Below are 27769 nucleotides of genomic sequence, written 5' to 3' on the forward strand. Positions count from 1 at the left end.
ATACCTGGGAATAAACTTAACCAAAGAGGTGAAAACTTACATTCCAAAAACTACAAAACATTGATGAAAGAAATTGAGGATGACACAAAGAAATGGAAAGACATTCCATGCTCATGGATTAGAAGAACAAATATAGTTAAAATGTCTACACTACCCAAAGCAATCTACAGATTTAATGTACTTCCTTTCAAAATACCAACAGCAATTTTCACAGAACTAGAACAAATAATCCTAAAATTTGTATGGAACCACAAAAGACCTCAAATAGCCAAAGCAATCTTGAAGAAGGAAAAACTAAACTGGAGGATTTATAGACTTCACATTATATTAGAAACCTATAGTAATCAAAAAACAAAATGCTACTGGCACAAAATATAGACACATAGATTAATGAAATAGGATAGAGAGCCCAGAAATAAACCCATGCTTATATGGCCAATTAATCTATGACAGAGGAGGCAAGAATATACAAAGGGGCAAAGACAGTTTCTTTAACAAATGGCATTGGGAAAACTGGACAGCTACATAGAAAAGAATAAAACTGAACCACTTTCTTACATCATACTCAAATATATACTCAACATACATTAAAGGCCTAAATGTGAGACTTGAAACCACAACACTCTTAAAAGAAGACATGGGCATAATCTCTTGGACACTGGCCTTTGGAACATTTTTTTTTTTCTGTATTTCTCCTCAGGCAAGAGAAACAAAAGCAAAAATCAACTATTGAGACTACATCAAAATAAAAATCTTTTGTATAGCAAAGGAAACCATTAACAAGACAAAAAGGCAACCTATTGAATGTAAAAGATATTTGCAAATGGCATATCTGATGGGTTAATATACAAAATATATAAAGAATTTACACAAATCAACATAAACAAAACAAATAATCCAACTAAAACATAGATAGAAGGCATGAACAGATATGTCTCCAGAGACACAAGAAAAGATGCTCAACATCACTCATCATCAGGAAAATGCAAATCAAAACCACAGTGAGATACCACCTGACACCTGCTAGAATGACTAAAATAAAAAACTCAAGAAACAAGTGTTGGTGACAGTGTGGAGAATAAGGAACCCTGTGTGTTGTTGGTGGAAATACAAACTGGTGCAGCCACTGTGGAAGACAGGATAAATTTAGTTTCAAAAAATTAAAATCTACCCTATCATCCAATAATTGTGCTATTGGGTATTTACACAAAAATTACAAACACACTAGTTCAAAGGAATATTTGCACGTTTATGTTTACTGCAGCATTGTTTATAAGAGCCAAATTATGAAAGCAGCCCAAGTGTCCATTGATAGATGAATGGATAAAGAAGATGTGGCATATATATGCAATAGAATATTATTCAGCCATAAAGAAAGAATGAAATCTTGCCATTTGCAACAACATGGATGGATCTAAAAAGTAGAATGCTAAGTGAAATAAGCCAGTCAGAGAAAGACAAATACCATAGGATTTCATTCATATGTGGAATTTAAGAAAGAAAACAAATGAACAAAGGAGAAAAGAGACAGACATACCAAAAAACAGATTCTTAACTATAGGGAACAAACTGATGGTTACCAGAGAGGAGGTAGGTAGGGGGCTGGCAAAGGGAATTAAGAATACATTTATCTTGATGAACACCAAGTAATATACAGAACTGTTGAATCATTATATTGTATACCTGAAAGTAATATAACACTACATGTTAACTACACTAGAATTTGAATTAAAAATTTTAATGGTTTTGGAAGTTATCTTTCTTTTTTAAAAAAAGTGTACTTTTAGGGGCACTTGGGTGGCTCAGTCAGTTAAGCATCTGACTTTGGCTCGGGTCATGATCTCATGGTTTGTGGGTTCCAGCCCTGCATCAGGCACTGTGTGGACAGTTCAGAGCCTAGAGCCTGCTTTGGATTCTGTGTCTCCCTCTCTCTCTACCCACCCCTGCTCACACTCTGTCTCCCCCTTCCTCTTTAAAAATTAAACATTAAATTTTTTTAAAAAATTTTAATGTTTTTTCATTTATTTTTGACAGAGAGAGAGACAGAGTGTGAGCAGGTGAGGGACAGAGAGAGACAGAAACATAGAATCTGAAGCAGGCTTCAGGTGATATGGGGCTCAGGTTGAGCCGAAGTTGGCTGCTTAACCAACTGAGCCGAAGTTGACTGCTTAACCAACTGAGCCACACATAAAATTTTTTTAATATACATTAAATTTTTTAATGTACTTTTATTTGAGGAATGAAGAGATTTGCGAATCTATGTACATGTCTTCTTTTTTTAAATACCTACAAAGCATTATCATAATAATGGGGAATTATTTTTAAAATATAGGAACTGAAAGACATATTTTGGATCCCCTGATAAAGATCCAGAGAAAAGTGAACATAAAAATATTGTCTTTAATATGTTGTGAAATGGCAATAGTTTTGTATTCCCTAATAACTAGCTGTTAAATGACCTCTAGTGTGCTTATGGGTAATGTAGTCTCCTGGCACAAGTCCCCTGTAACTCCAGGGAGACTTCCTGTAAGGCAGAGGTAGATTGGGGTATGGGAGATAGGTTACAAACACTTAGAATGTAAACATGCTTTTTGATCATCCCTTTATAAATAGCTTGTTCTGAACTAATTAGAACTGGACAGCCTCTTCAGGACCAAGTGGAGTATTTTCTATGTCTCTGTGTGGGCCTGGAGGACAAGGCAAGAGCCTTCTCATAGACTACCACATGGAGGTTTTGCTGTCAGTGTGCATATAGCTCACCCAGAGAAGCACAAGGCTTCTATGGCCGAGGGAAGTCTTTTGGCTCCTTTTTCTCTTGGTGACTAGGGAATTGTCTCTAAAATCAGTGATGCTATGAATTAATAACAAGAACAAAATCCCGTCAGAAACTTGAGCACTCCAACTAAACCAAAGGAATGATTTCTAGGAATTCTGTCTTATTTGTTGTTGTTGTTGTTGTTTATTTTGAGAAAGACAGAGAGAGAGAGAGAGAGAGAGAGAGAATGTGCGTGTACATGAGCAGAGGAGGGGCAGAGAGAGAGGGAGAGGGGGAATCCTAATCAGGCTCCACATCATTGGCACAGAGCTCTATAAGGGGCTTGAACTCACAAAATGTGAAATCATGGCCTGAGCCAAAATCAAGAGTCATCAAATGCTTAACAGACTGAGTCACACAGGTGTCCCTGAATTCTGTCTTCTTAACTTGTATTAACTCTTTTGTAAGGAAATGGTATCCCAGTGACTCTGTTTTACCTTACCTTCATGTTTTGCATATGGATATTTACCTCTAGATAACAATGTCCGTGAATAGGAATGTAGTGATGTGAGACAAGCTTGAAATTTTTGCCAAATAAAAGATACCCCTGACTGCTAATATTTTCTTAACTGATGTCATTTCATACCTGCTGTTAAAATGGAGGTTGATGTCCATGTACATAAAGAAAATGAAATTGATGTGAGTTGCCTTAAAGCATACAGTCAAGTAAAGCTCAACAGCTATTGTTTAATCCAAAACAAAATAGGAAAGTATACATGACTGAATTAATATCCACCAGCAAAATCGGATTTTCATATCTAGTCTAGTGACATGCTGATAATAACAACACATGTCAGAGGGCAAAACATAAATTCTATCCTTAAAGAAATAGTGCTCATAAGAAATAAAAGTTTCTTATGGAATTGAGAGAAAACTATAGAAATCAAAAGAATCTAACTGTTAACTTTCCTTCATCAATATATGACCGTTAAATCAGGTCTTATATTGTGACTTGAACCAGCAGAGTCAATGTCAATAGAAATAAAGAGGAAAGCCCTCTTATTCTATTCTTAGTACTGTAAGAAGTTGGGATTTTAATTACACTACAAACATGTAAAATAATTTTTAATTTAAAAAGAACCTTACCAAACCCCCCCAAACCAAAAAACCCCCAAAAAACAAAAAACAAAGGAGAGGCTTGCCCGTGTCCAAGTTGGACAAGTAACATTATTCTAAATGAGAAGAGCAAATGAATGGGTAAAACCTTTCTATTTTCTCAAATGCTTTGTGTTATGAAAACCCCCCGCATGCTTTCTCTCTAAACGAAGTCTTCCTTAATTTAAACCTACTGGCATTTTAAGGAAAATTTAATAAACAAATGCTTTCCTGGCCCGAAAGAATTCTGTGCTATGCAAACAATGAAGAGAACCATGACAGAAGATGCCGAGTGCCTGCTGAGCCAGGTTTCAGTTCCATTCCTTAGATAGCTTGTTCACATACAGAACTCCTTGGAAGTCAATGAGAGGAAATTAATGTGCCACCCAGAGCAGAGAACGTTGAAATGTGCTGAATTAATATTTTGGATCATAAAACCCCCTCAAAGAAACTTCTTTCACTAGGGTGCCAACTGGAGTCTGGTTATATAATTCTTATATAAACTTTATTTTTTTCTTATAAAAGGAAATTTTGGTTTTTCTCAGAAAGAATAATGGTCCTGCATAACATCCTCCACTCCCTGAGTACAGTGTGAATAAGCTTACTTTGTAAATAAGTCTTAATTTTTTTCTGATTGTAAAAGAAATACATTCTCAATGTAGAAAATGTGGAAAATACAGAGAACCACAAAGGAAACAAAAATCGTAATAATCCTACTCTGCCCCCTAGACTGAGATAAAAATGGATACCTTTTGGCATATATATATAATGTGTTATTTATTTATGAGAAAGAGAGAGAATGTGAGCAGGGGAGGGTCAGAGGGAGAGGGAGACACAGAATCTGAAACAGGCTCCAGGCTCTGAGCTAGCTGTCAGCACAGAGCCTGACGCGGGTCTTGAACCCACAAACCGCGAGATCATGACCTGAGCTGAAGACAGGTGCTTAACCGACTGAGCCACCCAGGTGCCCCACCTTTTGGTGTATTTTAAAAAATTGTATGTCTTTAAAGCTAATAAAACTGGCAGCTATTATTGCTGAAAAAATGTGAGTATATTTTACCTGAATGATAGGTATCTATATAACCATTAAATAGCAAAATCAACTTTTTTCAATAGATGCCTCAAAATAAGAAAGCAGCATAAAGAGAAGATAGAACGGTACCCTTGAAAACTGTCACCTTGGAAAACTAGACACTTATATCTATTGATGTTTCTTTAGCCCCAGCATTGTAACATCACTTTCTTGCAGTTGTTCTCAGAACCAGTTTATGAACTATAAGATAAAACCATCTTGTAATTTTATAAGCTAAATGATTCCTTAAAAATCATTCTTTTTCATTTTTTGCCTGTTTTATTTTTTAGGCCATCTTTATCTGGAAAAGCAAAGCAGAGTTGCTTGTAAATCATTTGTGGGAAACAATTGATTTTGATTAAATTATTATAGTTTTTATAAGTGTATTGAAGGTAGGTTCAACCTCAGATATTTCTGCTAATGCGAAGTGACATCTTGTATGAATCTCATGTTAGTCATTGGTTTCAAACTGTGCAATGTATTTGTTCCTATCACATTTGCTGAAGAGCAGTTCAGCAGTTTCAACACTGACAAGTTTAAAATTTAGGTTTCAGTGATACACAGATAGAGACAAAAACTCCTTTAGAGCTTAGTGCTTCAAACACAGAAGTTACAAGACTTCTGGAAAAGACCGAGGACACAAGAGACTGTATTAGCATGTATCAGCTAACGACCATGATGGCGTATAGCTGTGGCTGTAAGTTATGGTTGAATTGTAGGAGGTGTCTATTTATAATCACACTATGACCAAGTGACCAATGGATATGGTGGTTGGGTGGTGGGGAGTTTTAAACTCCAGAGTTTCATTCTAATGGAGGAGATCGGGCTAGGAGATACAAAAGAAACTTAAGAGCACTCTGAAAAAAGAAGCCATGACTAAATTCAGAATTTCAAACTTCTGATGACTGCCATTCTGAAAGTCAACATTCTTGGATGTTTTGTGGGTCATTACATTTGAATTCTTTTCTTTTTTCTCTGATTATGTACTAATAGATTTTATTCCATGGATCAAGAATTCTTTACTGGTTTTCTGGAGGAGTGTTAACTACTTAATCATGTCTTTACCTCATGAAAAGCATGGGCCATGTTGTTTTTCTTCTGTGTTTGGTGGGCATGGCAGTAGGAAGAACAGTGACATTAAAGACAGAGGACTGAAGATGAGAACTACCACTTTACTTGCTAGCCTGTCAGACATCAGGAAACCACTGCCTTCCCTACTAATAAAATTACCTCAACCATTCCACAGTTATTAATAGAAAACTTTTCACTTTGATAATAGTATGTAGACCCGACTGAGACTGACTTTCACCTAAGGGACCATCACCTTTACCACCACAAATGTATCAGGAATACAGAGATGGACATACGATTCCTCTTTGCTCTTTGCAACTCAGCACTGAGAAAGAAAAACATATTTAGCTGAAATGTTGAAGGCTGGGGTTGAGTTAGGACAAAAGGGAAAACAAACAAACCCAGTTAATACCATGAATTGAGATGGTAATAGTACAAAATGTTTTTTTTTGTCGTCTGGGGCTGGTTGACCCATCCCTTCTGAGCTCCTGGCCAGCCACTTTGTGGTGGGCATGCTCTACAGCAATTATCAGGACTCTCTGTCCTCTTTGAAGGATAGGATCAAGACAGTGAAGCCCAAAGAATAAGAGTTCCTTCTCCCGCAGGCTGAAAGCAAAAGTTTTGGGTTCTTCTTTGGGGACCTGTTTCTTTTCCAGTTGTTTGACTCTGGCAAGGCCCATGCCCATCAAGGGAGATCATGACAACCCATGGTCTTATCTGGTCTTCAGTATTTTAGCTCTATCTAAACAGCACAATAACCCAATGACCTTATAAGAACAAAAATATCCGGAAAGCTGTCTTATTACTGGGACTGTGAGAAAGTGACACTTGAACTTGCTGAGCCATTGGATCCTCATCAGTAAAAGAGATAACAACACCAATTTCTCAGATTGATTGTTAGGAGTAAATGAGACTATGCCAGAAAAAATTCTGTATGCTGATGTATTATGCTTATGTGTATCTCTATTATCCTGTAAATAAATGTTTTCCTTCCTACCATTGGTAGGCTTAACCAAGGTTTTGTTTTGCAAATTTTTATGGCTATGGCTTGTCTTTGGAACAGGTGTACTGATTTCTGGAGGACGGAAAGGTTTTTGTAACCTTGCACTTTGTGTGATACACGATAAGTACTTGGCACATCGTCATCCATTGCTTTCCCCTGATCAAGTTTGCCATTGCTGTTAGGAAAGGACCTGCATTTATAATTTACAACCACTGCTACTTGAACTGTGCTGGGGCATCTGGAGAAATGATAATCTGCTGCAGTGGCTTTTCATTCTCCCTTAACTGTATGACTCAATCCTGCGCTGTCATCATTCCCGTCAGTAGCCACTCGACATGACTCAAAGGGAGAGATGGAAATGCGTTTCACTCAAGACACATAAAAGCAAAGATAATATAATAAGTTAAGACTTCTGCTAAAACTACAAAGGAAAAGTGGTAATTCTGAGATACGTAGATGTTCAGTTTTTCGCAATTTATCCACGTACTCTCTTAGCCATGTAAATCATATTTTTTTTCCTTACAGAAGCTGTTTCCTGAATGAAAAGGTGGAGGTATCAGCATAGTTTTGGTGAGTGATGGCTATGGAGCCTGTTATGATAATGTCACTGCTATGTGTGTGTCTTCTGGAGTATCCTTTGGAAATTATGATGCTATATGCCAAGAATCTCCTACTAATGCAAAAATGTCATGTTTGGGGTAGGTCATCTTGTTTAAATTAGCAACACCCTGACAAAACTAAATTACTTTATGAACAAAATTATTGCCAAGTGCAAGTATTTCTGGTTAACTTACACATAACTCATTTAAAAGATGCATCATTAAATTTTTAAATTGAATGTAGTGAAAATTATCTACCAATTTAAACTTGGAGAGAATACTAACAATTATGTGCTTTACCAAGGCTAAGTCTTAATTGTTTTCTTTTCTGTAGAGTTCCTTATTATACAAAGAGAAAATTCAGTCTTGCAGTCATAAGTAACATGTTAGAGAAGGCATTTTATTTAATTATGTTTAATTTTGCTTGCTCGAACTTTTTAGTATTGATCCACAAAATACCAAGAACTGCTACTTTCCCTTTGCTACTTTCTAAGGATAATGGCTTTTTAAAATAAGTATATTAAGGCGAGTTGGTGATTTTCTCCTTTTTTTTTATTTCTGAAAGAGAGAGAGAGAGAGAGAGAGATAGCCTGAGCAGGGGAGGGCCAGAGAGAGAGGGAGACACAGAATCTGAAACAGGCTCCACGCTCTGAGCTGTCAGCACAGAGTCCGATGCGAGACTCCAACCCACGACCATGAGATCATGACCTGAGCTGAAATAGGATGCTTAATATACTGAGCCACCCAGGCGCCCCGGTGATTTTCTCCTTTTGTGCTGTCACTTTTCCTACATGATTGTGTTTCTTACAGTGTTTTACACTTTTTTGTTCTTTTTGTCACTCTTTTATCACTCTGCAGGCGAGTGGTCATATTTTATTCTTCTTATATAAGCAATGGCTGGTAGAGTCCCTGTCACTTATCACCTGAAACTACCTGTAACAAGCTAGAGGGGAAGAAAATGCGTATCTCCTTCAATGCCTGAACTTGAGGCAGGAGGTTTAGGGTTTGGTTAAGAACTTGCTATAATACAGGTAGACTATAGCCAACAATTTGGAAGAAGGACCTGTGGAAATCCTAACTCAGGACTTGACAACTGTAATCCTTCCACCCCATGGTGAATTACTCAGAGAGTTCATGGGAAAGAGTTCGAAGGACCACTGACTTTCACAGGTGTGGGGTGAAGATGGAGAAGTGAAACCTTTCATATACTTGCACAGATTACAATAACCCTATTCCCTCAGAATTCAACATGATCTTACACCCACAGAAGTGGCCTGCAGTGCTCTTTCAAGTCAGCCAAGTTTGGTTGGGCTACAGTTAATTGGAGGAGGCAGGTGAGGAGAGGGTAAGGAAGAGGAATATATCTAACCCAAGCTACACTAATTCATTTCTCTATGACAGAAGTCTGGCATTTGGATTCAGAGGCAGCAGTGTTAGTCTCCACAGTGGCTGGAAGTGGAACGATGTAAACTAGGGAGGTCTCTGGGGCAGCCATCTTCTGCATACTGAGAAGCAGAGAGAGCATATAGGCATGAAACAAAATATAAGTATGTGAAGAGAGTTGAGAGACTGAGAGAACAACACTTCCTTAAAGACTGAACACGTTCTGTTTCCTGGTTTCAGCCCTTTAAGAAGGGCTGGGTTCTGAAAGATCTGCCTGTCTCATTTCAGTAAATTGTCTTTTTTGGATTACGTTATTTTAAGCTGGTGTTTTGACTAAGTAAAGGCGAAGCATTCAGGACCCCTACATAACCTCTGCAGAACTGAAGAACTGCTAGCTAATCTTCCCTTATAGTTTTTGCTTTCCTTCAATTCTTTATTCTACATTGGTTTAGGATTCATAAAGTCAATTCATAGCCTGCCATTTTTGCATTCATTGTTTCTATAACTTTTCAAACCACTTTCAATAGAAAATATCTTAATATCTTCTAGAATATCGTGTGTCTAGTATGCAATGCAAATCCCTAGAGTTCATTTCAAGCTCATTAGCTACCCCAGGGGGCTGGAGTCTACTGCTGCTACTGCAGTGAGGTCTCCTGTTAGATGTAAGAAGCTCAGGTTTGTAAGAATGCTGAAGCAGAGATGAGTTTCGAATCCTGCCCCAAGCCTGCTCCTTTCCCCAGAAATCCCACAGCTGGGGACAGTGCTTGACAAGACTGAATCCTAAGTTTGTCAGTCTATGAACTGAACTTCCTCTAAGAGGTAAATGATTACTTTTTTGTAAGGATAAGTACAAACAATCAGATCCCATGAATTGATGGTGGGATGAATTATTTAATCTTTTTTTCTTTTAATGATGTGGAAGAAAATTAAAGTAAATGGGGAAAATTCCAAGTTTTTAGATGACAAAATTCTTTTAGACGAGAAGTGGCAAATTGGAACATTACGAACTTCAGGTCTGGAAGTTATAGCATCGTCATATATTTGGGAATAAATATATTTCTCAATTCTGAGGCTCTGAGCTCTCAGTTACAACTCAGGAAGGATCTAGAAATGTTTGGTCCTGAGTGGAATTTGGCACTCTTCTAAACTGGGGCTCAAATTTGCTTTTTTTTTTTTTTTTTTTATGTTAGAAGCTAAATAGTACATTCTTATTCTATGCCAGGCTGTGTACTAAATGCCTTCAACATATAGTCTCATTTAATTCATGGAACTATTCAGTGAATCAGGTCCAACTGTCCCTATGTTATTCAGAAAGATTAATCAGGGGAGCCTGGGTGGCTCAGTCAGTTGATTACCTGACTTTAGCTCAGGTCATAATCTCATGGTTTGTGGGTTCAAGCCCCACATCAGGCTTTCTGCTGGCAGTGTGGAATCTGCTTTGGATTCTCTGTCCCCTTCTCTTGAGTCCTACCTCGCCTGCATGCACATGCCATTTCTCTTTACCTCTCTCAAAACTAAATAAACATTAAAAAAGGGTAGTCAACTTGTGTGAGCTTTCATGGTCTGTATGTGTTAAGAGACACAAAGAGTTAAAGCCAAGTAAATGATACTTTATTCACTTGTTCATCATTTAGTACATTTGAGTGCCCACTCTAGTAGATAGAGTCTGTACTTGATACCTGAATACATTAATGAACAAAACAAAAAAAGATCTCTGTCCTCATGTAGTTTACATTTTAATGAAAGTTCACAGAAAATAAACAATAGATACATTATATATTATGTAGCATACTGGGAGATATAAGTGCTATGGAAAAATAAAAAATTAGAGCAGGTAAGGAGTAACAAGAGAGTGAATGTGAGTAGCCATTCCTAGATTGGGTGGTCAGAGTAGGTCTTGACAGAAAGTAACATTTGCTCAAAGATTTAAAAGTGGGAGTTGCCCAGGTAGATGTCTGGAGAAATAGCAAGTCAGGCATGAGTGAAAACAGTGCCAAGGCTCCAAGGCAAAAATGTGCTGTGTTTGTTCAAGGAAAAACAAAGATGTAGTTGGGGCTGGGCTGGAATGAAGTCAGAGAGCTCGGGGTTGAGTAGGTGCAAATCATGGCATTTCCTGAAGGCTAGTACAAGGCTTTTTGGTTATACTTTCAGTAAAAGGGGGAAATCACTGCCGAGCCTCGCAGTTCTGCTTCTCTGCTTCAAATATTCTTTTCCAATATTGTGGTGATGCAAACAGAGAGAGAAGACCAGATTGAAAGAAAGAATGGGACAGAGAACAATGGAAATCCTGCTCCCCGTCTTTACCCACCCTATGTCTCTACCTTAAAAATTTTTCCCACTCCAGTTGCAACAATTAGAAGCTTATTTGGGCTTATAAATCATCTTGAAATATACTGTCGTGGCATTGACTAGCAGTTTTGATGTCTTTTTGTGAATCACTTACATAATAGGATTGGTCCCCTTTTCAATATGTAGCTGAGATGTAATTTTTTTTTTTTTAAATCCCATCCTTTATTACCAGTAACTCTGTTACAGGAGTGATACATCCTTGAAGGACAATATCTGATCCAGGAGTGTCTTGTCTCTGCTAGCAACCACGGCAGGATAACTTGTTAGCTTGCAAGCAGGGTAAAATGTCAGAGCCTTCACACTCGTTTTTGTTTTTTTAATTAATTAATCAATCAATTTAGAAAGAACAGGTAGGAGAGGGGCAGAAAGAGAGGGAGAGAGAAAATCTTATGCAGACTCTGTGCTGTTAGCACAGCCTGACATAGGGCTCAAACTCACGAGCTGTGAGATTATGACCTAAGCCAAAATCAAGAGTCAGATGCTTAAACGACTGAGACACCCAGGTGCCCCATCAGAGCCTTCACACTTCTTGATGTTGATTTTTCATGCAAATTGCAATATAAACAAACCTTAATTCATTTCAGAAGCATCATACATGTGCTTCATTTACTGTGTTTGTGAAAGAAGGTAGGCAGTTTCTTTCTTTTCATTTTTTATTTGTTTTAGAGAAAGAGAGAGAGAGAGCATGTGGGGGAGAGAGGCAGAGGGAGAGAGAGAATCTTAAGCAGGCTCCATGCTAAGCAGGAGCCTGGAGCCTGTTGGGTCTGGCTGCAGGGCTGGAGCCCACCATCCCAGGATCATGACCTGAGCTGAAACTAAGAGTCAGACGCTTAACTGACTGAGCCACCCAGGCACCCCGGTTGGCAAGTTTCTTTTTTAGACCAACTGCTCCCTCATATCAGGTGTATTAGTTGCACCTCTTGGTTGCAGGAGTCAGAAACTAAATTAAAAAAATATTTATTTATTTATTTATATATTGAAGAAAGATATGTCTAGAAATATGTTGGATTAGTCCTGTAGGAATCAGTGGTTGAAGGACTAAAACTGAGTGTGTAGCATAACAGAATTTTGTGCCTCTCTCCTTAGTTTAACCCTGGTTCTCTTTCTTTGTTGGTGCAATGTTCTCCTCCTTTCTATGGCAGGAGGAATATTTTCCGTGGCAGCATTAACTTAGCAACCTGAGAAAAAAGAGAATTTGTTTGTTCATATTGATCAACATGTTGTAATGTGCATTCCTGTAGCCAGGGCAGGCCATTAGAAATATGTGAAACACTAGAGCTGTAATTCACTGAAGGAAGAGATGCTGAGGAGAAAAAATAATTTATGTCCACCACAAGAATGGGTTTACTTCCTGTGAGTTAGATGTAGTTGAACTTTGTAGAAATGTCTATGTAAAATCTAACAGCCCTGTATACTAGAAATTGTAAGTCATTTGAGAATGATAAAGGACTTCAGGGCACTGAGATGTCATCCATAGCATTAATATAGCCATTTACTATGCAAGGTTTTTTATTTTAGCTTTCAAAGTGTAGTGTCTAGTTATTTGACAACTTCCTAAGGGCAGCAGATAAATACTATTATGCTTATTTTATTTTATGGATAAATTATCTGAATTATAAAGAATTTAGTAACCCATAAAAAGACCACACAGCAAGCCAGAGGAAAACAGGATGAGTATCCATAATTGTTAGTTTCTGATGCTGTCCTTGTTCAATTCATCCAGAAACCTTTGGCTTTAAAATGCTGAATCTTAAGAACAGAATCTCAGAAAACCATATAGTGCCTCTTCTTTCCTGGGATAGTAATTTGTTATTATTATTATCATTTATAGCATCTGTGGTATGTGGTGAACATAATAAAAACAAGAATTCAATGATTTCATATATCATTTTCATGCATGGTAGATGACTAGAAAATCCATTTAACTATGTGAGAGTGATGATGAGCTTTTGAATTTTGTACTTGGTTTTATAGAAGTTTTGTTATTATCATCCTGTAATACATTTGCATTAATGCATGCTGGTGATGTCTGAAGTGCTGTGAATTGATCTTCCCAAGTTACTTATCACATTAGTGTGAGGATTAACATGTAAGACAATTCCAATTGCTAAAGCACATTTTTTATTTTCAGCTGTACATTTGACATGGCTTTTTTTTTTTTTTTTTTTTGTGTTTTTGGCTNTTAAATCTCAATGGCTGCATACTTCATCTTTGAGACAAAAAGGGAAAACTGGTCAAGTGACTTTGTGATATATCTTGAAAATATGGGAACACAGAATAATTCAGGGTGTTCTGGAACCAGTGCTTACAGAGTCATGAGAACCAGTCATTAGCATCTCCGTCCATGATGGTAGGCAGAATAATGGACCTCCAAAGTTGTTCATATTCGTGTGAATATGTTACCTTATATGTTAATAAGCAAAGGACTTTTGCAGATACAAATAAGGTAAAGGACCTTGATTTGGGGAGATTATCCTGGATTATCCAGGTAAATCAAATGTAACCATATGAATCCTTAAAAGTGGAGAAGCTTTCCTGGTTGAGTGTTAGAGAGAAGAGATATGGTGATGGAAGGAAAGTCATAGGGATACGGTGTGGAAAAGACTTGACCCTCCATTGCTGGTTTTGAAGATGAAGGAAGGGGGCCATGAGCCAAGAATGTGGCTGGTTTCTAAAAGCTAGAAAAGGCAAGGGAATGGATTCTCTCCTAGAGAGTCTAGAAAATAATGCAGCCCTCGTGACACTATGTTTTTAACCTGGTGAGGCCTCGGTCAGACTCTCAGGCTACAGAACTGTATGATAATAAACTTGTGTTGTTTTAAGCTACTATGTTTGTGCTAATGTTTTAACGGCTGTGGTAGAAAACCATTGTATCTCCCAACTGTACATTCAGTGACATCATGTTGGTATCTTGAAAATACCCATAGTGGGAGTAGTTACATTGCTAAAATTGATGAATACTACAAAATAGCAACTTATTTCTTCAGAGAGCCAGTTGTTCAACATTTTATGGCACAAACCAGGAAATAATTGCTCTTCATTAAGGTTACCCAAGCAAAGTGGCATAAGTTGAACAAATATCCAATGAACTCAGTCATTTTAGGGAATCAATGTGTAATTTGAGGATATAATCACTGTTCATTAACACAGCAATAGATGACAGTGGTCAGGGAGGCATCTTGCAGGCTCGGGTAGGAAGTGGGTAGGAGAGTGGTGATGGGATAGAAAAGGATACTTACTAAAGTACACTTCACCGTGCTCCTGTTAGGAAGGCTTAAAGGACGTAAGCTCTTTCTCATGAAATTTTAAAGAACTTGTACAAAACCGGGAGCAAAATAGTCTTGGAAAAGCCAAGATGATGTGGGACTGGCCAGTAAGTAGACTCCCCAGAAGGATGCTCAGGTCATGTTACACATTTGATGTTTGGATTTCTCACCAAATGTCTTGCTGTACTTTAACACCTTAAGTGACTAGAAATGAAGTATTTGTTTTATAGCCATCCACATATTTGAACAGTTGTTATTTGTAGTTTTGTTTTATACTGACCTATAATCTGGTGTGCTTCAACTAAACAATTTCAAGCCATGTGTGAATTCTGGAAATATTTGGGATTACAATTCTCTAGCAATTTGTTTTTTTACCTAGAACTTATTTTTGCCTGGTGTTGTGGAGTTTCATCCTCCACATGCACATATCTAACCAAAGACTCGAGATATCCCTGCATAGATTTGTGGAGCTTTTTCTCTATGGAGTCTCTTCTTTGGTACTCTGTTTTTCTAGTTCTAGTTCACGCAGCTGTCCTGAGCTCCCGTCTGCCCTCTCAACTCAGCAATACTGCCAGTTTGGCTTACCCTCCCTGTGCCGTGGTCTAAAAACTGTCTTCAGTTGGAAAGTTGTTACAATCATAGGAGTCACATCACTGTTTTCTCTTCTCTTTGCGATCAGAGTCCTATGTTGCCTATATTACAATATCTGAAACTGTTGTTTCATGTATATTGCTCAATTTTCTAGGCGTTTCTGGTGGAAGAATAAGTTTGGGCTATGTAATCGTCTCTCGGCCAGAAGCAGAATCTTCTATGAGAGTAATATTTTAAAGAATTAAATATGATTTAGGAATCTAACTATATCCCTGCTAATTATTATATATTGGGGTCTTCAGGTGAGATCTTAAAACTACAAACAAAGATACCCACACATTTTTATTTTTTCTTTTAGAAACTTTTCTTTCAGGCTTTTGTATTTACAAGAGTATACATTTTCTAAGGATGATCCTTAGCTCTTTAGAATATTTTCATTCCCTGGGGAGGAGGCAAGATGGTGGAGAAGTAGGGAGCTCTGTACATTTCACTCCCCCCCATCTCTCAAACGGAGAAGGCCTGAAGCCATAGTAGCCCTTACAGAATCCAGGAGTTTGGGAGGAAAAGGAGAAACAGTCTGCTGAGAAAACCTTATAGGTGAGTGCAAACTGGGGAAGATAAAAATGGTCAGGGATCCAGAGACACGGAGGGAGGGAAGAGAGCCCCCTTTGCAGGGAGCTACGGTGCATTGAGGGGAAAAGAAGGAGCAGCTGAAACAGCTCAAGGAGCTGTCCCTGTCCCTGAAGAAGAGAACAACCTCGCTCGGGAAACAGAGGGATCCAGTTTCCAGCTGTGCAGCTGACCTTGAGCAGGACGCACTGGTCCCAGACAACGCGGAGAGAAACTGCTCCTCTGCTTGCCAGCTCAACCTGGAGGGGAAGCAGTGCCTGAAGTCTCTCCGCCACTCTTCTGGCTGCGCTCGATTCCCAGTGGGGAGGCAGCCAGCTTGAAACTGCTCAGAGGGACTCCGCCTGCGGGTTTATATTTTGGGCGGTATCAATGGGGCTTGCAGACTAAGAGCTGGAAACAAGGTATGGCTAGGGACACAGAGCATGGCCCACCTTGGCTATGCCCACAGCACAGGGAGATTGGACCCAAAAGAGTGAGTTGCAACCCCTGGTTTCAGAGGGAACGGGGGCGCTGCCATTTTTCTCCCCACAACCACCAAGGCGGGACTCAGTGGAGGCTAAGACCCACCACCTACACCAAACCACTCCCATTCCCACTAAAGAGCTGCTTTTTTTTTTTTTTTTAACCAGAGCCCGGGGAAAGACAATGGATGCACTACCATGATTAATTCCAGATCAATTTTTCTAATCAGATATATGTTCCCTTGTCTCATTCGTATCCCTCCCCTCTGCTGGACTGGGCACTCTGGTCACTGGTTTGCTTAAACAGTCATATTTAATCCATTCTCTAGATGTACATTCTACACCTCCACTGCTACCTTTATATCTCTCTCTGGAGTAATCAGACTATATAGTTTCTCTGAGTAACATTAACTTCATTTCTTTCTCCTCACCTCTTACCATATTCTACTTTCCCTCTCTGAATTAAGCCTCTTAGTCTCTCTGCCTGGTCATTTTTCTTCCAATTTCGCTTCCTCCCTGCCCTGTCATTTCTCTCTTTGTATATGTTCTTTCATCAGCACTGCATACAATCTGCTCTTTATCTGTAGCTGGAAATTCTGGTTTTATGCTTTTAGACTGTCCTTTGTCTTTTGGGTTTTTTTCTTTTCATTTCTTCTTTTTTATTTTTATTATTTGTTTTTCTTCCTTCCTCTTTTTTTTCCCTTTTTTTTTTCTTTTTCTTTTTCCCTTTCAGTTTGCATGTTTGTTAGATTTGTCTGTGTGTTTGTATGCCTTTGTTCCCTGTGTGTGTGTCTGTCTGTTTTCTTTTCTAGGGCTACCTCAAGAAACAAGCCAAAATACAAATGGTGGAGAGTCCCAAATACCACTATGAGTAGGGAAATAAAATAACCAAAGTCTCAACAAGAGAGACCAAGAGACACCATTCAAAGAACACTTCCTGAATGGACAGGCCCTGGACAGTCAAAGAGCTTTCTTTAATACAGCAGTACTCGCAGGTGCAGAGTGCATAACAAGCTTTTAAAACTAACAAGAGATAGAAAGCTAGCCAAAATAATGAAACAGAAGAACTCTCCTCTAAAGAAATTCCAGGAAGAAATGACAGCTAAAGAACTGCTCAAAACACATATAAGCAACATAACTGAATAAGAATTTAGAACAATAGTCATAAAATTAATCGCTGGGCTTGAAAAAGGCATGGAAGACATCAGAGAAACTATTGCTACAGACTATGGAGATTAAAAATAGTGGTGATGAATTTAAAAATGCTATAAATGAGGTACATAATAAAATGGAGGCGTCCAATGCATGAATTGAAGAGGCAGAGAATAGGTGAATTAGAAGGCACAATTATAGAAAAAGAGGAAGCTGAGAAAAAGAGAGATAAACCGATCCAGGAACACAAAAGGAGAGTTCGTGAGCTAAGTGATACAATCAAATGGAACAATATCCATATCATAGGAATTCCAGAAGAGGAAAAGAGAGGGAAAGGTGCTGAAGGAGTCCTGGAACAAATTATAGCAGGGAACTTCCCCAATCTGGGGAAGGAAACAGACATTGAAATACAAGAGGCACAGAGAACTCCCCTCAGATGTAACTTGAATCAATCTTCTGCATGACATATCATAGTGAAACTGGCATAATATAAGGACAAAGAGAGAATTCTGAAAGCAGCTAGGGAGAAAAGGGCACTAACATACAAAGGGAAACCTATCAGAGTGGTGACAGACCTATCTACTGAAACTTGGCAGGCCAGAAAGGAATGGCAGGAAATCTTCAATGTAATGAACAGAAAAAATATGCAACCAAGAATCCTCTATTCAGCAAGCCTGTCATTCAGAATAGGAGAGATAAAAGTCTTCCCAAATAAACAAAAATTGAAAGAATTCGTCACCACTAAACTAGCCCTACAAGAAATCCTGAGGGGGACTCTCTGAGGGAAATGTTGCAAGGAACGCAGGTTACCAGAGACACCACCACAAGCATGAATCCTACAAAGAACACGATGACTCTAAACCCATATTTTTCAATAATAAGACTGAATGTAAATGGACTAAACACTCCAATCAAAAGACATGGGGTAGCAGAATGGATTAAAAAAGTCCATCTATTTGCTGTCTACCAGAAACTCATATTAGACCTGAGGACACCTTCAGATTGAAAGCAAGGGGATGGAGAAATATCTATCATGCTACTGGAAGTCAAAAGAAAGCTGGAGTAGCCATACTTATATCAGACAAAATGGACTTTAAAGTAAAGGCAGTAACAAGGGATGACAAGGGACATTATATAATAATTACAGGGCCTATCCATCAGCAAGAGGTAACAATTATAAATGTCTACACACCAAATATGGAAGCACCTAAATGCATAAAATAATCACAAACAGAAGCAATCTTATGGGTAAGAATGTGCTAATAGCAAGGGACTTTAATACTCCACTTACAGCAATAGATAGATCAGCTAGAAAGAAAATCAGTAATGAAACAATGGACTTGAATGACACATTGGACAAGATGGATTTGACAGATATATTTAGAACTCTACATCCTGACGCCATGGAATTCACTTTCTTTTCAAGTGCACATGGCACATTTTCCAAGATAGATCACATACTGGAACATAAAGCAGCCCCCAGTAAATATAAAAGAATTGAGGTCATACCATGCACACTTTCAGATCACAGTGCTATGAAACTTGAAATCAACCACAGGAAAAAGTCTGGGAAACCTCCAAAAACATGGAGGTTAAAGAATACCCTACTAAAGAACGAATGGGCCAATCAGGCAATTGGAGAAGAAACTTAAAAATATATGGAAACAGATGACAATGAAAATAAACAATACAACAATTCAAACTCTATGGGATGTGGCAAAGGCAGTCCTAAGAGGAAAGTACATTGCACTCCAGGCATATTTCAAGAAATTAGAAAAAGCACAAGTACAAAATCTAACAGCGCAACTAAAGGAACTAGAGGGAGAGCAACAAGAGCACCCCAAANTATACCCAAAGTGATATTGAAGAAGAAAACCAAAATGGGAGGCATTACCATCCCAGGCTTTAGCCTCTACTACAAAGCTGTNGGCAGAGATGGACAGATGCCATATGTTTGCATGTATAGGTGGAATAGGAGGAGCTTAACAGAGGACCGTGGGGGAGAAGAAGGGGAAAAATAGTTGGGGAGAGGGAAGGAGGCAAACCATGAGAGACTCTTGAATGCTGAGAACAAACTGAGGGCGGATGGGGGTGGAAGAGGGAAAGGAGGGTGATGGGCATGGAGGAGGGCACTTGTGGGATGAGCACTGGGTGTTATATGGAAACCAACTTGACAATAAACTATTCAAGAAAAGAAAAAGAATATTTTAATTCCCTATTCTGCACCCATAATTAAATAAGTGACATATTTCCAAAAGTAAGATATGACAGGAATAAGTGGTTAAAAGTTTGCATTTTATTTAAAATTTTAAACTTATAACCTAGAATAGATTTTTGAAAGATTTCATATCCTATTGAAATTATTATACATTTTACATTATGTTATGGAATTATAGAAAGTTAGTTTTGGTTTTTTTAAATGTTGTCAAGTTTCCTTAGACTATGGTTGTAAAATATCTTTCTGTGTAAAAGGTTTGGAAAAATTCATCAGAAGTCTGAAATTTTATGTGTAAATCAAACACAAAAAGGACTGTTTTGCTTCATACATACTTTATTTCCTTTGCATGTTTGTTCTTGTTTCTCAGTGACGGTTTTTGAGGTTATCATTTGGAAGAATTAACTATAGTTTAGAAATCATAAAAATATAAGTTTAAATAGATTTTATTAATCTTTGAGACTTTTCTCATAATGATATTTCTAGTAGTAAGATCAGCATACTCGTATAGGACACAAATTTCAGCGTACAAAAAAATGCATCAAATGTAACTTTTATTTTCCATAACTTAATGTTTATTTTGGACTCTCATTCTGTAGGAATGAATATATTCTCAGTAAATTTAGGGTTGTTAAGGTATCAAAGCAGTGAGTATGTCCAGTTCATGGTGGCATTTGCAGCTGATCTATCTGTCCATGGAGACTGTTGTGTTACATCCATATATCAGTGTCCATCTTGGGGGCAGTGAAAGCATTGTGCAACTCTAGTGTTTTGTTGAGCCATGGAGGCTCAGTGTCTCCTTTGTGCTGTTCTCAGGTGTGTACGATCAGAACACTGTGAGTCTTTCTTAGGCCCTTCTGTAACAGCACATGACTCAGCAACCACAATTCTGGGACAAGGGACAGACCTCTGTTTTATTGATTCCCCTACACTAACTGGGGTGTGTGGCATTTCCTTGTCTTCCTGTTCCACTCTCTTGTCCAATAATTAATTTAGGATGGACAATAGAGCACAGTGCAAGGAAATTCTTTCACTTCTGTTTTTTCTTCCAGTCTAGGAAATAGTATCTAAATTTGGGGGATAGGAAGGTTTGCTCTACTTTATCACATATTCTCCTAAATCTCTTTCTATACACTAGCAGTTAACATTTGCTCTGTTGAATACTGCCTCAGAATTCAATGGCTTAAAGTGATAACTGTTTCTTATCACTATCATGTCTGAGGATTGGCTGATATAAGCTGGGCTCAGCTAGGATTGCTCAGCAAGATGGCTTTGTTACACATTACTCTAATCCTCTTTCTTAGACCTGTGGGATGGCCAGAAGTGCACTTCTTATGGTGATAGCAGGAACACAAGAGGTCAAGAAGAAATGCACAAGGTCTCCTAAGGCTTTAGACTTATAAACAACATACTACTACTTCTGCCTCGTTCTATTGGTCAAAGAAAGTGAAATGTTTGAACACAAAGTCAAGTGATGGGGAAATAGACAGTGTCTTTGGGGAGGTACTTCAAAGTCATGACAAATTACATGGATATGAGGAGTGGGGAGAATTAGGGTCAATAATGCCACTCATTCTACCAGAATCCTTTCTATTCTCCAGGACTTGGAATTAAAAAGACAGAAGTAGCTGCATTTTCCTGTCTGTGCTGTCTCATCCCTTCTTTTAGGTAATATAGGTAAAACTACTTTGCTTGAATAGAGGAAGGGCCAATGTGTAGAAATTCTGAGAATTAATGCTTCAGAATGCTTTCCCCATTGTATTCACCGGCTGCAGAGTTCTAAGATAGGCAATGGGAGATTCCATGATATATAAGTCCAATGTAATTCATCTTAACAGGAAAATCTAACTGCATGTGATATAGTGGATGAGTGTAGCCCTAGAATCAGAAGATATAGGATGGAGTCACCTCTGCCTTTGGTGTCACTTAGCCTTGAGAAAGTCACTTAGCTTCTAGTTAGAATACATTACTTAAACTCTCTATGCCTCAGTTTTCTCAACTGTAAAATAAAGATAAAACAGTACCTTCCTTATATTGTTGCTGCGAGTTAAAGTATATAAAATATTTAGAATAGTGTCTGTTCGTAATAAGTCACCCATGTTTTACATATTATTATCATTAGTTGCGGTCTTATTCATTCATCAAATGAGAATAATAATAAAGCCCAATTTTCTATCCCATATTAAACATATTCTTATTTGTCAAATCATATACACATGTATACTCACTTCTCAGAAAATATAATTCTAAATATATATATATTTATACATATTTATTGAAGAATAACATGATGATATCTCAAGTATATAGCTTAATGAATCTCACAATGTGAGCACATTTGTGTAATTACTGTTCTGATCAAAACATTAAATGGCAGCATAGAAAAATCCTTCTTGTGCCATCTCTTATTAATTAATACCATAATTAACCATCCTGATTTCTGACATTACAGATTAATTTTACTTGGTTTTGAATCTTCTATGAAATATTTCATGTAGTAATTATTTTTTGGTGTTAGGCATTTTACTCAGCAGTAAGCCTGCCAGATTCATCCAAGCTATTTCTTACAGTAGTAAGTAGTTGGAATGTTACATAGCATTCCAGTATATGAACTTAACATTATTTATTGATTGACTCTACAGTTGGTGGACATTTAGATTCTTTCCAGTTTTAGCTCTTCTGAATGATGCTGCTATGGATATTCTTGTACATGTTGTTTTTTTTTTTTTTTTTGCATCCATATATATGACTTCTCTTTGGTATGTATCTAAAATTGAACTCCTGGGCTTTAGGGTATGGGTTATGTTCATTCAACTTTAGTAAATATTGCTGAACCACTTTCTAAAGTGATTATACCAATTTATACTATTCAGTATGTGAGAGTTGAAGTCATTTTTCATCATTATCAATTTTTGGTTCTGTTATGAGGTTTTAATTTGCTCCCAATGACTTATGAGTCCTTTCATGCTCATTGGCCATTTAGATATTTTTGTGTGGATTTGCTGTTTAAAACTACTTTTCATTTTTCTGTTGAATTATCTATCTTTTTCAAACTGACTTGGAGTTCTTTATATATTCTAGATATAAGCTGTTTGTGTATTGTAAATTACTTCTCCCATTATGTGGGATATCTTTTCCATGTTTAATGCTGTCTTTTGATGAAGAAGAGTTCTCAACTTTAATGAGATCCAAACCTAAATATTTTCTTTTATGATCAAGATGGATAAAAAAAATCTTACTGGGTAAGGGTAAGAGAGGTAGAGTTGTGGTCTAATTGATGAGGGTTTAGAACACCATACTAAGCAATTAACTTGGTAGAACTGTAAGCAATAGCAAGCTTTCAAAGATTTTAAAGATGATACTGGTAGTGATATATACAATGGGTTGAAATATTGAAGAGGAAACTCTAGTCTTGAATACAAGTTAGAATTTCTTAAAGTAGTCAGGAGTGAACAGTAGGATCCTGAACTAGGTTGATTGCAGGACTGAAATAGGAGTGAGTGTAGGATATATTTCAAAGGAACAACAGAAACTACCTGATTAATGATATCAGTTGCACAGGTCTTAATATGGAGTTCTTGGATACTTTCATTTTTCTTGCCTGTTACATCTAATCAGTTATCACATACTGTCAGTTCTATATGCTAAAGAGCTCTTGAATCCTTCCACTTCTCCTTCCTTCCTCAGCATCTCTGGCTAGACTACTGCAAAGCATCCTTGCTGATCCTCTCTCTACCTCTTCTTTCAAACCAGCTCCAGCACTACTAACTGGTCTTGTTTTTCTAAAATATAAATCGAATTATTCCATTTCTCTGCTTAAATTTCTTCAGTAGCTCTTTATCATTAAAAAAGTCAAGTTCATACTTCTCTTAAGATTTAGAAGACCCCTTATATCTATGCTCCAAATTGTCTAGTATGCTCATTGTCCATCCTACATGCAATAGATTTCTAGTTAAACTAGAGATTGAAGTTCTCCAAATATATCATGCATTTCTACTCACCTTAAAGTCTTAATACAAATCACTGAAGCATTTCTAGACACACCTGAAAATTTCAACATTTTCTTCTTTGTACATTTTTTTGCATTGATGAATGAAAGTATATTATTATATCCTGGCAGCTTACATGATCTAGAACACTGGTTGTGCCATTTACAAAAATATAGAAGTCAAGAACATCTGCTTCAATTTTAGTTGTGTTGTGTTTGAAATTATGAAAGGGGATTTAGGCTGAGATGTACATATACAGTTGTAAAGAGAGAGGATAAGTGAGATGCTGAATTCAAGGATGCTAATTTTGTATTTGGACACCTTTAAAATTATAGGGATGCGTGAGCTTATCAGAGGAAGAATATAAAAGAGAAGAGGTTGCACAATATCAATGTATTTGTCACTTTGAATAGAGCTTGTATATGTGTACTTATAGTCTGCAATAATCTTTACATTTTTATTTATTTTTATCTTAATTTTATTTTTAATGTTTTATTTATTTCTAGGAGAGAGAGAGAGACAGCGTGAGCAGGGGAGGGTTAGAGAGAGAGGGAGTCACAGACTGAAACAGGCTCCAGGCTCTGAGCTGGCAGTCAGCACAGAGCCCGATGCGGGGCTCGAACCCACGAACCGTGAGATCGTGACCTAAGCGAAAGTCGGACGCTTAACCAACTAAGCCACCCAGGCGCCCCTACATTTTTATTTATTTTTAAAATATTTATCTTATTTTGAGAGAGAGGGAGAGCTCATACATGCACAGAGGAGGGGCACAGAGAGAGAGAGAGAGAGAGAGAGAGAGGGAGGGAGAGAGAGAGAAGGAGAGAGAGAGAGGGAGAGAAAGGGAGAGAGAGAGAGCGTGAGCAAGCTCTGGGCTGTCAATATGGAGCTCCATGTGTGGAGTTTGAACTCATGAACACTGACATCATGACCTGAGCTGAAATCAAGAGTTAGACAAGTTAGACATTTAACTGACTGAGCCACCCAGGTACCCCGTGCAATAATCTTTACATTTTTTTATATGTCTTCAAATCATGTTTATTGTTTCTAATAATAGCACAAAAACTCCTTGTAAAACACTGGAAAAAATAAAAAGCGAATAAAAGTAACCTATAGTCTCATCAATCAGACATACCTGTTTTTAACATATTCCACACACACACACACACACCCCCCCACACAACATCCTTTTGCTAGCAAATGGATTTTTTTAATTTCAAAGTTAGGTTCACTGTGCTCCAAACTTCTTGTATTCCGACTTTTATTTTGATAGGAGGTGCAGAGTTGAATTATTTTATGTCTCAGTATATGGCTTACTATGAACATTGACCTGTGAAAGTCTCCCTTATATTTCTTATCTATAAGTATATCTTTTATCTATCACCTATCTATCTACCTACCTACCCACCTACCTACCTACATATCGTCTTACCTGTCTATTCATCCATCCATGTAATCCATCATCTTCTCCTTCATTCCCTACTATTCCTAGCACAGGTAGCCATTCTAAAATATTTGACATATACTATTTTTTGTATGTGGTTTTTTTTTTTTTTTAAATGTGTATTTTGTGTATATGTGTGCATTTAACTTTTACTCTAATGGTAAGTTGCAAAGAATTGTACATAAATCATTTACCCAGCCTCCTACAGTGCCACTGTACACTATAGCCATAGTACACTGTACCCATGGCACACTATCTAAACCAGGAAATTGACAGTTTATCCAGATTTCCCAGGTTTTACAAGCACATGTTTGCATGTATGTATGTTTAAAGTTCTATACGTTTTATCAGCTGTGTAGCTTCACATAACCATTTTGCATTCCAGGTAGTGAATAATTCTATCACCATCACAAGAACTTCCTCCTGCTACCTCTTTATAGCAACTCCACACCCTTCCCTACCAATCCCCAAGCTCTGATAACCACTAACTCTTCTCTATTTCTATAATTTTAGAGAGTGTTATATAAATAAATTGATATGATATGTAACTTTCCAGGTTGGCTTTTTTCATTCATCATAATTCCCCTGAGATACATCTAAGTTGTTGTATGAATCAGTAGTGCATTCCTTTTATATCACTGAATAATATTCCATTGTATGGATATACCACAAGTTTGTATATTTTACATTTACATAATGGTATTTTTTTTGTATAGAAATAATTCTCTCAATTATTTTTCACCCTCAACATTATATATTTAAGACCCATGCAGGTTGCTGTGCATTCTTATAATCTTTTCATTTTTTTAAAGTTTATTTATTTATTTTGAGATGGGGGGAGGCGTGAGGGGCGGAGACAGAGGGAGAGAGAGAATCCCAAGCAGGCTCCACACTGTCAGCACAAAGCCCAGCGTGGTACCAAACATGGGCCAGATACCACCAACTGTGACTCCATGACATGAGGCAAAATCAAGAGTCGGAAGCTTAACCGACTGAGCCACCCAGGTGCCTCTAATTTTTCCATTTTTCTTTTAAACCTTAACATACTGTTTTATAATGTGTGTCTTTCACATTTTACTTATTCATTCCCTCAGAGATGGACACCTAAATTGTTTCCAATCCTCTACCATCACAAATATAACACTAAAATGAATAGTTATATTATTCCACTTAAAGTTATATGTAAAGATTTTTCCAGAAGTCTCATACTCAGAAATGAAATTGCTGGGTTATAGGGATGTGTATACTAAATTTGGCTAAATTGTGACATTGTACACACTGTTCTATGCACCCATGAGTAGCCACGTTTCCATATCCCCCTGTCTCCAGCATCACCAGGCATTATTCTGCTTGGTGGTTTTTGCCACTATGATAGGCATAAAGTTATATTTCATTGTCAATTTCACTTGAATTTCTGTAATTTTTTTGTCACATTCTGACCATTTCTTCCTAGTCTTTTGAGTTATCTCTATTTCTTTGGACCATTTTGAGGTGGTGGTGGGGGCTTCTCTGTCATTTTTGTTATTCTTATTTGTTGACTTGTAAGACTTCCTGACATATTTTAGGTATTAGTCACTTGCAAATTTTAGAAATTTCAAATAGTTTCTTTAAAATTCTTATCTATGTTTTAGTTTTTCCATGATAGTATTCATTTAACTGAAATCATCAATATTGATGTAATTAAAGTCATCAATGTTTGACTTTCTGTTTCATACTTTGGTGTTTTATTTAAGAAGTACTTCCCTACCATTAGTTCCAAATATATATCTGCATGGTTCTTTATTTACTCAGTTGATGGCAATTCGATCCTTTCAGTTGCTAAGACCAAAAACTCAGGTCATTTTACACTCATTCTTCTTTTCTGGTACTGATCTATCATGTATCAGGAATTCAGGTGAATTTAACTTCAAAATGTATTTAGCATCTGGTTGCCTTGTTCCACCTCCATTGTTACCGACCTACCCCTGTCTCCTTACTCTATTTTGAAACACAGCAACCAGAGGGTTCCTTTAAAGTATAAATTAGGTGACGTCACTTTGCTGCTCAAAGCCTACCAATGACTTCCCACTTAAAGCCCCAAACTTATTCTGTTCCGGTCATGTTGACATTTTTCTTGTTCTTAGCATCTGATGGGCACATCTGCCTTTAAGGACTTTACACTGACTGCTACCTCTCCCTGTAACACTCTTCTCCCAGATACCTGCATGGCTCACTCCCTCACTTCCTTCAAGCCTCTCTTCTTTTTTGTTTATTTGTTTGTTCCTTAAAGATTTTATTTTGTTTTGTTTTGTTTTAGAGAGAGGGAGGGAGTGCATGTGCACACAAGTGGGTGAGAGGCAGTGAGAGGTGGAGAGAAAGAATTCCAAGCAGGCTCTTTGCTGAGTGTGAGGCTCGATCCAATGACCATGAGATCATGACCTGAGCCAAAATCAGGAGTTGGGTGCTCACCCTACTGAGCAACCCAGGCACCCCAGAGTTTATTTTTAAGTAATTTCTACACCCAACATGGAGCTTGAATTTATGGTCCCAAGATCAAGAGCTGCATGCTCTACCAACTGAGCAAGCCAGGTATCCTAATATCATTTTCTCATTGAATCCTACCTTAAGCAGTCTTTCAAATATTGTGACTCCATACAT

General features: G+C 37.6%; 1 protein-coding gene across 1 annotated transcript in view; it reads left to right on the top strand.

Moving 5' to 3' along the window:
- LOC144224802 (uncharacterized) overlaps positions 1 to 27769 on the top strand; it is a 134593-nt gene that overhangs the window by 13270 nt on the left and 93554 nt on the right. The window contains exon 2 of the mRNA XM_077755888.1: positions 7582 to 7626. Coding sequence (XP_077612014.1) covers positions 7596 to 7626 — 31 coding nt within the window. The 5' untranslated portion in view covers positions 7582 to 7595. The remainder of the gene's footprint in view (positions 1 to 7581; positions 7627 to 27769) is intronic.

The sequence above is a fragment of the Crocuta crocuta genome, unplaced genomic scaffold (assembly GCF_008692635.1).
Source record: "Crocuta crocuta isolate KB4526 unplaced genomic scaffold, BGI_CrCroc_1.0 scaffold112, whole genome shotgun sequence".
Lineage (NCBI taxonomy): Eukaryota > Metazoa > Chordata > Mammalia > Carnivora > Hyaenidae > Crocuta > Crocuta crocuta.